The sequence below is a fragment of the Mus musculus genome, chromosome 16 (genome assembly GCF_000001635.26).
Source record: "Mus musculus strain C57BL/6J chromosome 16, GRCm38.p6 C57BL/6J".
Classification (NCBI taxonomy): Eukaryota; Metazoa; Chordata; class Mammalia; order Rodentia; family Muridae; genus Mus; species Mus musculus.
In genome coordinates, this window is record NC_000082.6 from 37,055,399 (window position 1) to 37,070,777 (window position 15,379).

Here is a 15,379-nt window from a genome sequence, read left to right on the forward strand (position 1 = left end):
TGCCAGGACAGGAAATTGGGAATGGGTGGATTGGTGAGCAGAGGTGTGTGGGGGGAAGGGATAGGGGGTTTTCGGGGTGAAAACGAGGAAAAGGGCTAACATTTGAAGTATAAATAAAGAAAATATCCAATAAAAAATTAAAAGAAATACTAAGTGGGGGATAGAAACCTTGTATTTCCTTGCCTAGCCTTCCTTTTCTTTTAGTACTTAATACATTAAAACCTAGAAAATCCACCGACATCCATATTGCTTCCAGTTTTTTGCAGTTTTTCTTGTTGTCAGGAATAATTCAGTGGGAGACCCACAGGTCCTCAGAATAGCCCTCAGGATGGTCACCCGGAGTTGCATTTTCTCCATTGATATGCTGGTGGAAAGCCAACTTTCTCATAGCCTCACCAATAGCAACATCACATTGTTAGGGATTTTTATTGTATCTCCTCATGGTTTACTTTGCAGTTGTATAAATGTGAGTAATCCTGAATATCTGTTTGCTCAATTTTACATCTTTACATCTGATTAGGTCTTTCCCTTAGATTTCTATGGTGGTGGTGATGGTGGTTCTTCCTTCCTCCTCTTCCTCCTTCTTCTTCCTTCCTCCTCCTTCCTCCTCCCCCTCCTTCTTCCTCCCCCTCCATCTTCCTCCTTCCACCTCTTCCCCCTTCCTCCTCCTTCCTCCTCCCCCTCCTTCTCCTTCCTCCTCCCCCTCCTTCCTCCCCCTCCTTCTTCCTCCTTCCTCCTCTTCCTCCTTCCTCCTCCTTCTTCCTCCTCCTCCCCCTTCCCATCCTCTCCCCCCTCTTCCTCCCCCTCTTCCTCCTCCCCTCTTCCTCCCCCTCTTCCTCCTCCCCTCTTCTTCCTCCTTTCTTCCTCTGTCTTCTTTTTCTCTTAAATAATTTATTTTTTAAAAATGGATTTGAATTTTGAGCCTTTTACTTGATATGAATGTTTCAATTTTTTTCACACAATTTATTACTTTTTTCTTTTATTTTTTGTTTGACAACCAAAAATTCAGGCTTTTAAAATGTACATGTACATGGTATATGGGTGTGTGTACATAAGTGTGCACAGGTGCATGTGGTGGCAGTGTGTGTGTGTGTGTGTGTGTGTGTGTGTGTGTGTGTGTGTGTTCAGAGGCTAAAGGAGGATTTCAGGTATCCTCCTGAATCATCCTGCTTCTTATTCCCTTGAGACAGGATCTCTCACTGAACGTGCATCTTTGCTTTTCACCAAAAGCCATAGCAATCCTCGTGTCTCTGCCTACCCCGCTCACATCTGCCTGTCTAGAGGACCTAGCTCCTGTCCTGATGGGTTTCTGGAAATTTCATTATGTAGACATGTAAAAATCCAGTGATCTGCTACTGACAGATTGTGTGGGGAACCCAGCTAGGTATGTTAGATTTATCAACAGTACAGACTAGGCGTGTTTGTGATTGTAAGGTCTAATGTTTGAAATGTATTTGTGTATTAATTAGGTTCTTTCTTACCCTACTTTACACTCACTGTCTAGGTTCTCCCTTATTTTGATATTTTTAGGGTGATTCTTTCTGGCTCAGGTTGTTTTTTGTCATTTCGTTTCATATACATTCATATCTGTTTGTGTATGTGTGATTGTAGTTTGAGTTTTAATTGTCCCCTTTCTCACACTTAAGATCTTTTCAACTCATACTTAGCTTATCCTGAATTAGCTGCTTTTGTGTATCTGCTTTTTGGGCTCCCTTCATCTTTAGCTTTTGAATCACTTTGTATTCGTAATGTTTTGTGCACCATTCTTCACAGTAGTTGAATTTTGCATCTGAACCAAATTGAAAATCTTTTTCTTTGAATAGATGATTCAGTTCTATTCATATTGATTGCAATGACTGATAAGTTTGCTCTTATATTTGATGTATATTTATGACAGTTGCTATGTTTCTTTCTCTCCAAGTTGGCTCTGCTTTGCTGTTCCATTTTTAAATTGAGAAACTTGTGGTGAATTGTATTTGCACACTGCATGCTCGGGTTCTTGAAGATTTTGGTGGTGCCCTGTACCCTACCTTCTACCTACTGGCTGAGCAGCAGCTGTGTGATTCCTTTCCGTCCTTTCCTTTGTCTGTGTCTCAGCATATAGCACTGTACATTAAGTTTGCAGCTTTGCCCTTGCTTCTGTGGAGGGTGAATGTAGAAAGGTGCTGTACATATCCTTATGTGTTGAAATTCTGACTTTCACTGCTGAGGTATTCCTAGATTTGTCTTAGTTGGACGAACTTATCCTTAACTGAGATTTGTAAGCAAAGCATTCCTTTATGTTCAAAACTGTCCTTCTCTGACTTTGAGCATTTGAAGCACAGTGTTCTTAATGTATAATCTCTGTCCTACTTGGCCCTCCAGACAAGACCGTGTTAAGTTGCCCAGGCTAGCCATGAACTTGAAATCTTTTGTGTCAGCATCCTGAATTCCAGGGCAAGTCACTACAACTAGGTTCTGTATTTCCTTTTATTGAGTTTTTTTCACTCATTCTTGTTGCTTTGCATTGTATGATGTCATGGGAAATTTAGTGGGAGCCAGAGTCCTTTTACTTGTGAGTCATTTAATCTATTTATAGTAGGATTTGGGATTTTCTTCCACATCTTTGAAGTTTAATGGATTTGTTAGCCATGTTATCTATTTTCTGAAATGAACTACTTTTAAAGAGTGGTTTCAGAATAACTTTAAATATGTATTGATAGTACTGGATCTGCGAGTAATGGATGGATTTAGGAGTCTCTGGCGGCAGCTCTGGCTTGGGGTTTCTCATGAGGTTTTAGCTAAGCTTATGGCTTGACCTTCGCCATCCAGAGGCTTGCTGGGCCTTCCACCTGCATGATTCCTGCACATGCTGTCAGTCGGCTGCTTGAAGCAGGCCACAGGACTGCTCCATAAGATTTTTACCAGTTTCCCTCCCCTGGCATGAATGATGCAAGCAACAGCGAAATGCAAGCTGGGACGTCTCCTGGCCTGTCCTTGGCTCTCAGCTGTCTTACTCGGGTGGAGGAGGACTTGCTCCCCATCACTTCATAACTCCACTTTAGTTTTGCCACATCCTGCCCTCCTCCTAGCACTCACTTACATAATTGTTTGATCTTTTGGGGTCTAGATCATTATTTTTCAGAAGAGCTCACTCTAGTGATGAGCTTAGTTCTCTCTTAGTTTTGTTTTTTTGTTTTTTTTAAAGTAGATAATCTTTATTTCATTCTATTATAAATTTAGATTCAATGTTGATTTTTAAATTGATAGATATCTGTGTTAAACTACTTTGCCTTATTACTAAGGCTTCATCTTAAAGGTTGTATCATCTTTTTTTTAAAAAAAAATTATTTATCTATTCTATTTTTATGAGTACACACCAGAAAAAGGTATCAGATCCCATTACAGATGGTTGTAAGCCACCATGTGGTTGCTGGGATTTGAACTTAGGACCTTTGGAAGAACAGCCAGTGATCTTAACTGCTAAGCCATCTCTCTAGCCCCTCTCTGTTAGTTGTTAAGACTTAATTTTAAAATTAGATTTATTTATATTTATGTGTATGCATAGGTGTGTGTGTGTGTGCACATGCATGCACGTAGAGGTTAGAGGACAACTCATGGAAGTGGTCCTTCCTTCTACCATGTGGATCCTAGGGAATGAAGTCAGATGTCAGGCCTGGCTGCAAGCACTGTTACCCATGGATCCATCTCACCAGCACAGTGGTGCAGACTTGTGGCAGGCTATTTGGAATATGCCCACTTTGGCATAACTTAGAGCCAGATGTGAGGCAATTTATATGAAGAACGTGGGTTCACTTTTCTGGTTTCACACTCTTATTTCTGGACATTCCTCCTCCTGAGTTGAGTCACAACTCCCAAGTTTTTCCATGGTGCTGATTAGACCCTGCCCTCTGAGGGAATAGGTAAAAACCCACTCATTGACATGTCATTCTCTAAACTGCATCTCCTTCCAGGACTTTCTGTCTTTTGTTCACTTTCTAGCCCTTTGTTCAGGGTTTATATTGTGAGAAGATTTATTTTCAATAAAAAAATTGACTCTCATTTCTTAAAAAAGATAGATATATTTATTTAATGTGTATGGGTATTTTGCTTGCATATATGTCTGTGTATCACATCCATGCAGTGCTCACAGGGGTTAGAAGAGGGTGTTGGAATCACTGGGAATGGAGTTACAGATTGTGAGCTGCTATGTGTATGCCAGGAACTGAACTTGGGTCCCCTGAAAGAGCAGCCAGTGCTCTTAACTGCTGTGCCATCTTTCCCGTCTTTAAGGCTTTTGCTTAAGAAGTCTGTCTGAGTGGGGATTTCCTGTATTATGCTGTTTAAGAATTGCCAACCACCTGTCCTCTCCAGTGTTTCCCTCTGAGCATCCCTCATACCACTTGACAAGAATGTAGTTTAAACATCAGTTTTTAGTTCTCCCAGCTAGAATGAGAGCCTATATCTGTTTCTGTCTCTCCTCCCCTCTTCCTCCCTACATGCCCGCCCCCACTGCCATTTTAGTTCCCTGAAGCAGCTTAAATAGAGTGGGTTCATGTTGTGTGAGTGAAGGAAAAGCATTAATTTTCTTTTTCTCCTGTCCTTGAATAGTGCCCGGAAGGCAGTGGATGAAGAAGAGGAAGCAGCTGAAGAACGGCGGAGTATGAGAACTATTTGGGTGACTGGCAAGGGCTTATCTGCAAGGGAAGCAGCAGCCTTAATAGTGGAAGAAGCTAAAATGATTCTACAGCAGGACTTAATTGAAATGGGAGTACGGTGGGATCCGAAGTCACCCTTGAGTTCTAGCACACACTCACGGACCAGCACGTCAGAAGTAAAGGAACACACGTTCAAATCCCAGACTAAGAGTTCTCATAAAAGGTTAGCATCAATGGGCAGAAATAGCATTAGAGCAAGTGGGTCTAATGACAAGCCGTCCCCAGATGCAGAGCGAGGCATAGATGACTGCAGCGAGCATGCAGACTCTCTCTGTAAGTTCCAGGGCAATTTCGAGCCCCAGACACCCTCCATTTGTACAGCAAGAAAACGGACTTCTTTAGGTATAAACAAAGAAATGCTTCGAAAGTCTCTGAAAGAAGGAAAGCCAAGCACTAAGGAAGTTCTTCAAACTTTCTCATCGGAGAAAACAAGAAAAACTGCTTTGAGTTTTAGTTCAGAGCAAGTGAACAACACTTTACCATCTGGGAGAGACAGAAAGTATCAGAAAAAATCTTGGGGCAGTAGTCCTGTGCGTGACTCTGGGATGCATAGAGGTGATTTACAGGGACAGACTATGTGTACATCTGCTCTATGTGAAGACTCACAGAAGTCCTTAGAGGAGCAGAATGCAGAATTTAGAAGTCCAGGGCTATTTGCAAAACATCTACCTTCTTGTGCCAAAGAAAAATGCAAGAAGCCCTCACTCCCTTTACAAAGGCAGCAGGCTTGCTCAAGGAGAAGCACAGAGAGCTGTGCTGCTGTGGGGCATCCCGCTGCAGGGTCGTCCCCTGCTGCTGCTAGAGACAGAAGAGGACTGGCTGCTCGGGAGACAGAAAAGGGAAATGAGGCGCTCACGGAGAATGGTGGAGAAAGCCAGCTCCAAGACACCTACCCAGTCAGCCAGTACCTGGAATACCACAGTGAGAAACACACAAACACTTGCACCAGACAGAAGACATTAACAGAGGGACAAGCTGGTAGTAGTTATGTGGCCAGAGACTCAAATGATGCTGCACCCATCAAATGTGAACGTATGAAGCTTAATAGCAAAGACCGCGACTCAAATCCTTGTCGTCAGGCATTGGGAAGTTACACAGGCAGGACTGAGGCACTTCAGTCAACTGCAAAACTTGGCCAAGCAGGAGGCCAGTGTGAAAATCTTCTAAATTCTTCTGGAGTACAAGGAAAAACAGGTGCTCATGCAACAAATAGAACTGAACATAGTCATGCTTCTAACCCAGCCTTCTGTGACTTTGGAGATAGCTTAGACTTGGATACTCAGTCAGAGGAAATAATTGAGCAGATGGCAACTGAAAATACCATGCAAGGAGCAAAAGCAGTAGTGATAATGGAAGAGGGTTCCGCCATGCAGAACAAGTGTCACAGCACTCCAGGTGACCAGCATGTCCCAGGAGCAGCCAACACAGACCATGTGGACAGTAAGAAGGTTGAGTCTGTGAAAGCAAACACCGAAAAGAACATCAATAGAGGCGCTCCAGTCAGCCTCATCTTCCATACTCAAGGGGAAAATGGCGCTTGCTTTAAAGGGAATGAGCATTCTGTTACTGATTCCCAATTAAACAGTTTTCTTCAAGGGTTTGAAACACAAGAAATAGTGAAGCCAATCATACCGCTGGCTCCTCAAATGAGAACTCCTACTGGTGTGGAGGAAGAAAGTCTGCCTGAAACCAGTTTGAATATGAGTGATAGTATACTATTTGACAGTTTTGGAGAAGATGGCTTCGGACAAGGACAGTCACCTGATATAAAGGCAAATCAGCCACTCCTTTCTGAAATGACACCAAACCATTTCAGCAATCCTCCACACCCACAAGAAGACCCAGTTATGACACCAACTGTGAGTGAGCCTCAGGGTACTCAGCAGCAAGGAGTTTGTCTCAGTGGTGAATCTATTATATTTTCAGACATAGACTCTGCTCAGGTCATTGAAGCCTTAGACAATATGGCTGCATTTCATGTGCAAGAGAACTGTAACTCAGTAGCCCTTAAAACATTAGAACCCAGTGATTCTGCAGTGCTGGGTAATGAGTGTCCCCAAGGAAAACTGGTCAGAGGAGATCAAAATGAAGGGTCCCCAAAGCCCAAACTCACAGAGACAAATCAAGATAATTCATTCACTTGGTCAGGAGCATCATTTAACTTAAGTCCAGAACTGCAAAGGATTTTAGATAAAGTATCTAGTCCTCGAGAAAATGAAAAGCCCAAGATGATACATGTAAACTTGTCTTCCTTTGAAGGAAACAGCAAAGAGTCACATGAAAGAGAGGAAATAAATTCAGATTTGGGGACAGTTCAGAGAACTTCAGTTTTCCCCAGTAATGAAGTTAAAAACAGGACTGAAGGGCTAGAGAGCAAAGCCAGGCATGGTGGAGCCTCATCTCCCTTGCCTCGTAAAGAAAGTGCTGCAGCTGATGACAATGGCCTCATTCCTCCTACACCCGTTCCTGCTTCTGCTTCTAAGGTAGCCTTTCCAGAGATTCTCGGAACATCTGTAAAACGTCAGAAAGCCAGCAGTGCTTTACAGCCAGGGGAAAGTTGTTTATTTGGCTCACCTTCAGACAATCAAAACCAGGATTTGAGTCAAGAGCTTAGAGACAGCCTCAAGGACTATGATGGTTCTGTTGCAGACACAAGTTTTTTTCTGCAGTCTCAGGATGGACTGCTGTTAACTCAAGCCTCATGCAGCTCAGAGAGTCTGGCCATAATTGACGTAGCGAGTGATCAGATTCTCTTTCAGACATTTGTGAAGGAGTGGCAATGCCAAAAGCGCTTTTCCATCTCTCTGGCTTGTGAAAAGATGACAAGTTCAATGTCTTCCAAAACTGCTACCATAGGTGGAAAGTTGAAGCAAGGTGAGAACTTTTTAAGCTTTAATTCTTCTGTACTGGGGTTTTGGAATATATATACACATACGTATATGTATATACGTATGTGTATATATATTCACACACATACATACATGTATATGTGTATATGTGTGTGTGTATATATATATATATATATATATATATATATATATATATATATATATATATATATATGAATGAATGCAATTTGGAATTATATGGATGGATTGGAATATATATTCAATTAAATAAGTATATTCATTTAATAAGAATCTCGTAAATGGATATATGTGTGTCTAGCTAGTTGCTAATAATTGCTCTCCATTATAAGAGGTCTATGTAGCATATATATTAATATAAAACAATATGTTTTGGATATTTTCACATTTTTTGGTACTAAATTTTTATCATTCATTAGCACTCACAAATTGCTCTTTACTTCATTATAAAAGCACACAGCAGATCAATACTGTATTTCTCATAAAGTATGTTAGCTGAACTTTTCAGAGTTTATCTTGAACATTAGCCTTTCTGATGAATCAGACTATATTGAAATGATGGTTCCAAATCCTTACAGATTTGGGTTTCCAGTTTTGAACCTTTGGTTAGATGATGCCATGAACATTGTCTTGTGACTGGGGAATTGCTATAGTCAACTTGTCACCCTGTTGTGGAAATCAGGTTTGATGGGCTATCACAAATCTCTGTTGATGTGTTTGTTTAGTAAGTTGCTAGTATTTGTCTCATCTTCAGTTCTTGGAGCATGTGTGTTAATGACAGATTCTTTGTGCTCTTAGTGTATAGCAGTTCCTATTCCTAATTTATCAAGCATAATGGCAGGCTTCTCATGGAGACATATTAAGTTCATTTAAATTTAAATAATATGTATTGTCTTCCTATTTACCAGTATCTTCTAGGTATTGAAATTTTAAATGTAAATTAAATTGTTTCTTTTTTTCTGAAAGATATTCTGTAAAATTTCAGAAAAATATTCTGGAATATACATGGAACACAGGGCCCCCAGTGGAGGAGCTAGAGAAAGTACCCAAGGAGCTAAAGGGGTCTGCAACCCTATAGGAGGGACAACAATATGAACTAACCAGTACCCCCCAGAGCTGTGTCTCTAGTTGCATATGTAGCAGAGGATGGCCTAGTTGGCCATCAATGGGAGGAGAGGCCCTTGGTCTTGTGAAGATCAATTAAATTGCTTCTTGATCTTTGTAAAATTAAGTAGATGTTAATTTAGAAAAAATATTGACTGTAGATATAAAAATTATACTTGATTGTTCACAATAAAACTCTTGGTGCCTTTGGTTAAGAACTGGTGACTTTGCTGTAGGGTTTTATTTTGTGTGTGAAATGGTCCTTATTTGTTATTGAAACTTAGGAGACATCTTTGTTTACCTACTGCTTTCTCTTTAGCCATTATAGATCTGTTTTAGGCAAGCTGTGGTTCGTTGTCATCATTGTGACAGTTCTCTTATTGATGGGGAATGTAAAGAGAGCTTATACACATAAGCCGGGTATGGCAGTACACACCTTTAATTCCCGAGCACTCAGAGGCTGAGGCAGGTGGATCTCTGTGAGTTTGAGGCTAGCCTGGTCTACAGAGCAAGTTCCAGTACAGCCAGGGCTACACAGAGAAACCAAACAAACCTGAAGGAACTTATGCATACCTGAAAATGATCACCCAAATGATATTTTAGAGTTTACCCATTCTACACAGTGTGCTACCTAGTCTTATCATCTCGACACAAGCTAACCTGGGAAACTGAACCTGGTTGAGAAAATCTTCTCTCAGATTGCCTCTCGGTAAATCTACAGGGCATTTTCTTGGTTAATGACTGTGGTGGGAACACTCGGCCCGCTGTGGGCCCCACCTCTGGACAGGTGGTTCTGCACGGTATAAGAGAGCTGGCTGAGCAACGTGCGAGGAGCAAGCCAGTAATTAGTGTTCCTCTATGACCTTTTCTTTAGTTCCTGCCTCATGATATACCATAAGCAGAAAGCTGAAATAGACCCTTTCCTCCCCTAACTACTTTCAGTCACAGTGTTTATTGCAGCAGTAGAAACCTAACTAGGACACATAAGTGGGCTGTTCGTTGTTGTTCATATGCTTTGGGGACAGAGCCCTGGTTAGCTTTGAATTTATAATCATCTTGCCTCAGCTTCCCAAGTGCTGAGATTATAAAGTATGTGCCACCATGATGGTTTTGGGTGTCATAGTTTTCATAGTTTGCTTGATTCTTTAGTATTAGAAGTTGTTTTGACAGTTTTCTGTTCATTCATTTAGTTAGCTTGCCACAGGAAGCCACTGTTGAAGATGCTGGGTTCCCTGTGCGTGGCTGTGATGGTGCTGTGGTAGTTGGACTAGCAGTGTGCTGGGGTGCAAAGGATGCCTATTATTTGTCACTGCAGAAGGAACAAAAGCAGTCTGGTAAGTAGTTGGTGTTAGGGTAAGGCAAATATGCTCTATGACATCTATTAAGGGAGATTTAAAACAAAAATTTATGAGAATAATTTTCTGATATTGCCTAGGCTTTATTTTTAGAGTTAAAATAATTATTAGAGCATAATATATATATATAAAATCACACATATTAATTAGAATAGATCCATCTTCTCCTCCCTTATTCCTCTGTTAGGTCTATAGAAGGCCCCAGAAATGGCAGTGGTACTGACAATGTCCTGAATACAGTCTGGGTTCACTCAGGCAGGATTCTGGGTAAACAAAACCCCCAATTCAGTATTCCTCAGAAACCTTGGATTTCTGTTTGAAAAAAAAAAAAAAAAAAAGCCAGTACTTCCTTTACTTGGCCCCCAAAGACAGCTACCTCTGGTAATGGTTATCTATTGTCCTATTAACTCAAACAAGCCTATAGCAGATCAGAGTCCCCATGCTGGTTCCAGGCTGCTCTTGCCCCCCACCTATCCCCTTAAAACTGACAAGGCTTCCCCACTCTTTTGATGTTCTCTGTCCTCGCAGCCAGCCCAGCAGTTTGAATCTCCAGTAAATCTTTCCTTCTGTCCGTGTGGAGTGGTGTAGTTTGGTGCTTCAATGCACTGACCCCTACACCCTCCTTATATTCCTTCTTTTCAGCGCTGTTAGGGACTCAACCCAGAGCCCCACACCTGCAGGACAGGTGTTCCTCCGTGGAGCCACACCGACAGACCAGAATAACAGCCTTTAGAAACATTTCCTTTGCTCTCTACTGCCTGTTACAGAAAACCATTAACAATGGATTGCAGCAATCTCTGCTTTCTCTTCCTGTTCATGCAAGGGTAGTGTTGAGCTAGGAAACTATGGTCTCTGAATTGAGGGACTGTTGCAGGAGCCTTTGGAGGGTAGGATATAATGTAGAAACACTGGGGTCTGACTATGTAGCTCCTTCCTCAGGAGCAGTCAGTGAGGATGATGTGTAGTGTCTGTTCCTTAGCGAGAATGACACCCCCGGCCGGGGTCTCTGTAGAGTGTTGTGTTGGCTGAGTAGCTAGTTGAACTCCTTTTATTTTTGATAGAGCATTGTATGTCTCTCTTTAAACTTAATTTCTAAAGCTTCTACCTATCTTTAACTCTGTTCTGAAAATATGATTTTATTGTTAGAAGTCTTGATACTTAGAATTTTAACCCACATAATAAAATAGAATATTATAAATATTAGGTTGTTGCTATGACCTGAACAAGCAGTTATTTGGAATCAGAGCCTCAGAGTTGTGAATCTTTCTCAGGCTTTAACACTAAACATTGCTGTTTCAAGTGAATTAGTCATTTTTACATTAAGACTTTGTTTTTCTTCCAAGAAATAAGTCCCAGTTTGGCCCCACCACCTCTGGACGCAACACTAACTGTGAAGGAGAGGATGGAGTGCCTTCAGTCCTGCTTGCAAAAGAAGTCTGATCGAGAGCGGTCTGTTGTCACCTATGATTTCATCCAGACCTATAAAGTCCTCCTCCTGTCATGTGGCATCTCCCTGGAGCCCAGTTATGAAGACCCCAAGGTTGTATCTTGTATGTGATGTTATATACTGCAACATTGTTAGCTCTTAGGAGTTACTATCTACATGTACTTAGCCTCAGCGACTTAACTCTCTGCCCAGGAATCTCATACTCCAGAATATATCATTGTGTAACAAATGCTTCTGTGGGTAAAAGCAGCAATATCATAAATCCTAAACTTTAAAGATAATGTTCTTCCTCAAAGATTAAAGAGAGCTTTACTTTTTTTGTGTTATGGATTTTTATACCATGGTAAATTAGACGTGAAATATAAACTTAAGAATATGAGAGCAGGAGTTTTCAGATATGTGAAGATGGAGGCAGAACACAGAGCTCCATGAGTATGCGTTGTCTAAGGGAGTGTGCTCTTAGGGACTTAGAGGCAAATCACATCACTGGTCCTCAGAAGGGCGTTGTGCAGTGGGAAGTGTGATGCTCCTTTCTGGTAACACTGAGTTATCAAGGAGGGAATAGCTTATCTTACTGGAGTATACATTTGACACTTGAATGCCTATCCAAGACATTTATTTAAAGATACACCATTTCTCCCAGGTGTTGCTAAGAGATGTATGAAGTATACAGAGTAGAATTGAAAATTATACTATTTTAACATTTTTAGCAAAATAGTCAAATATAATAGAATTCTTTTTTCTTTTTGAATTTTAGCTTTGAACTTTTCTCCATTTAATGTGATGGCTGGCTATTGACCTGCTGTAATTGCCTTTATTATGTTTAGGTATGTCCCTTGCATCCAGAATCTCTCCAAAACTTTTATCATGAAGGATGCTGGATTTTGTCAGAGGCTTTTTAGTCATCTGAGATGATCATGCATTTTCTTCTTTTCAGTTTATTTACCCGGTGGATTACATTTACCAGTTGTAACCATCCCTGCATCTGTGGGATGAAGCCTACTTGATCTTGGACGCTCTTTTTGATGTGTTTTTCTATTCCATTCCCAAGTACTTTATTGAGTACTTTTGCATCTATGTTCATGAGGGAAATTTTCTTTGTTGAGTACTTATGTGATTTGGGTACCAGGGTAACTGTGGCCTCATAAGATGAATTGGTTAGTGTTCTTTCTGTTAATTCTGTGGAATAACTTGAGGAGTATTGGAATTAACTCTTCTTTGAAAGTTAGTCGGATTCTGTGATAAAACCATCTTGCCTTGGACTTTTTTCAGTTGGGAGACTTTTAATGACTGCTTCTATTTTGGCATGGGTTATAGGTCTATTGTTTAGCTAATCTTGGTTTAATTTTGGTAAGTGGTAACTATCAAGAAAATTATTCCTAATCTATTAAAATATTATTAAGAACTTAAAAATTTTTAATTTTGGTAGAGTACATGTTTTTAAAGTATGCCCTTATGATTTTTTGGGATTACTTGATGTCTGTTGCTATGTTCCCCGTTTCATTTCTCATCTTGTTAATTTGAATATTCTCTCTCCATCTTTTTAGTTAGTTTGGATAAGGGTTTGTCTATCTTGTTGATTTTCTCAAAGAACCAACTCTTCATTTCATTGATTCTTTGTGTAGTTCTTTTTGTTTCTATTTTATTGATTTCAGCCCTCAGTTTGATTATTTCCTGCCATTCACTCCTCTTGGGTATGCTTAGTTATTTCGTTCTAGAGTTTTCAGGTGTGCTGTTAAGTTGCTTGTTTAAGATCTCCCTAATTTCTTTATGAAGGCACTTAGAACTATGAAGTTTTCTCTTAGTAATGCTTTCATTGTGTCCTACAAGTCGGGGTATGATATGTATTCATTTTCATTCAACTCTAAAAGTTATTTATTCTTAATTTCTGTCTTGATCCATTTTTCCCATTCAGTAGAGAGTTGTTCAGTTTCCATAAGTTTGTAAGCTTTCTGTCATTGAAATGCAGCTTTAATGCATTGGGGTCTGACAGGATTTCACTTTTCTTGGATCTGTGGAGGCTTGCTTTGTGACTGAGTATATGGTCAATTTTGGAGAAAGTTATGTGGGGTGCTGAGAAGCTATATTCTTTTTGTGTGGTGAAATGTTCTGTAAATATCGCTTAGGTCCATTCGGTTTATAATGTTTGTTATTTGCAGTATTGCTCTGTTTAGTTTCTGTCTGAATGACCTGCCTTTTGATGAAAGTGGGATAATGAAGACTTCCACCATTAGGATGTGAGGGTCAATATGTGATTTAAGCTGTTGTAGTGTTTCTTTTATAAAATGTGTGCCCTTGTGTTTAGGGCATAGATGCTAAGATTTAAAATGCCATCTTGGTTGATTTTTTTTCCGTTAATGAGTATGTAGTGTCCTTCCCCATCTCTTTTGATTAATTTTGGCTTGAAGTCTATTTTGTTAGCTATTAAAATGGCTGCACCAGCTTGCTTCTTAGGTCCATTTGCTTGGGATAACTTTTTCGAACGCTTTACCCTGAGATAATATCTGTCCTTCATGTTGACGTGTGTTTCTTAACATCCTCCAGTAGAAGGATGGAGGGATCCTGTTTTCCTATCCATTCCATTAGTCTAGTTCTTATTGGGAAATTGAGACTTTTGATATTGAAAGATATCAGTGATCAATGATTGTTAATTCCTGTTATTTTGCTGCTGTTGTTGTTTTTGGTGGTGGTGGTGGTTTTTGTGTGTGTATGTGTGTGTGTGTATACACTCGAGCACACCCTACCCTTGTTTTGGTTTTGCTGGTATAAGATTATTTCCTGTGTTTTCTTGGGTGAGGTTAATTTCCTTGGACTAGAGTTTTCATTCTACTACCTTCTCTGTAGGACTAGATTTGTAAATAGTTATTATTTAAATTTGACTTTAACGTGTCATATATTACTTTCTCCATCTATGGTGATTGAAAGTCTTGCTGGGTTTAGTAGCCTGGGCTGGCATCTGTTGTCTGTTAACGTTTGCAGCACATCTGTTCAAGCCCCTCTGGCTTTCTGAATCTCCGTTGAGAAGTCAGGTGTAATTCGAATAGGCCTGCCTTTATATGTTATTTGGTCTTTTTTTTTTTCCCCTTGCAACTTTTAATAGTCTTTCCGTAGTGTTTTGATAATTTTGCGGGGTGGGTGTTTTCTCTTTTTTTTCTCTTTTTTGTATAATCTAGTTGGTGTTCTGTAAGCTTCTTGTACTTTTATAGGCATGTTCCGTTTTTAGGTTAGGAAAATTTTTTTCTATGATTTTTGTTTAAAATATTTTCTGCACCTTTGAGCTGGGAATCTTTTCCTTCTTCTATTCCTATTTTTAGATTTGGCCTTTTCAGTGTCCTAGATTTTCTGGATGCTTAATGTCAGGAATTTCTTAGATTTAACATTTTCTTTGACCACTGTATCCATTTCTTCGATTGTGTCTTCATTTCCTGAGATTCTTTCTTTCATGTCCTGTATTCTGTTGGTGAGGCTTGCCTCTGTAGTTCCTGTTAACGTTCCTAAATTTTCCATTTCCAGAATCCCCTCAGTGTATGTTTTCTTCATTGCTTCTGTTTCTATTTTTGGGTCATGAACTTTTTTATTCCTTTCCTTCAATTGTTTTTTTTTTCTTTTCTCCTTTTCTTTCTTTAGGGATTTATTTCCTCTTTAAGGTCCTCTATCATCTTCATATAGATGGTTTTAAGATATGTGCTTTAGAATATTAGAATATTCAGGGTTTGCTGTGGTAGCATAGCTTGGCTCTAGTGGAGATATAATACCTTGGTAATTGTATTCTTATGCTGGCATCTAGGCATCTGAGTTTATGGTAATTTTAGGTCAGGTGCTGTTTCTGGGTCTGTCTTTGTTGAGTAGATGTTCTGTTCTTTGGGTTTTCTGTTCTCTGTGTTTTCAGAGAGTGTGTTGGCTATATGC

At 40.0% G+C, this 15,379-nt stretch overlaps 1 protein-coding gene across 6 annotated transcripts in view; it reads left to right on the plus strand.

Moving 5' to 3' along the window:
- Polq (polymerase (DNA directed), theta) overlaps positions 1-15,379 on the plus strand; it is an 83,679-nt gene that overhangs the window by 43,658 nt on the left and 24,642 nt on the right. For all 6 annotated transcript variants that reach the window (XM_006522735.4, XM_006522734.4, NM_029977.2 and 3 more), the window contains 3 exons: positions 4,591-7,571; positions 9,859-10,002; positions 11,367-11,563. In XM_006522735.4, coding sequence (XP_006522798.1) covers positions 4,591-7,571; positions 9,859-10,002; positions 11,367-11,563 — 3,322 coding nt within the window. The remainder of the gene's footprint in view (positions 1-4,590; positions 7,572-9,858; positions 10,003-11,366; positions 11,564-15,379) is intronic.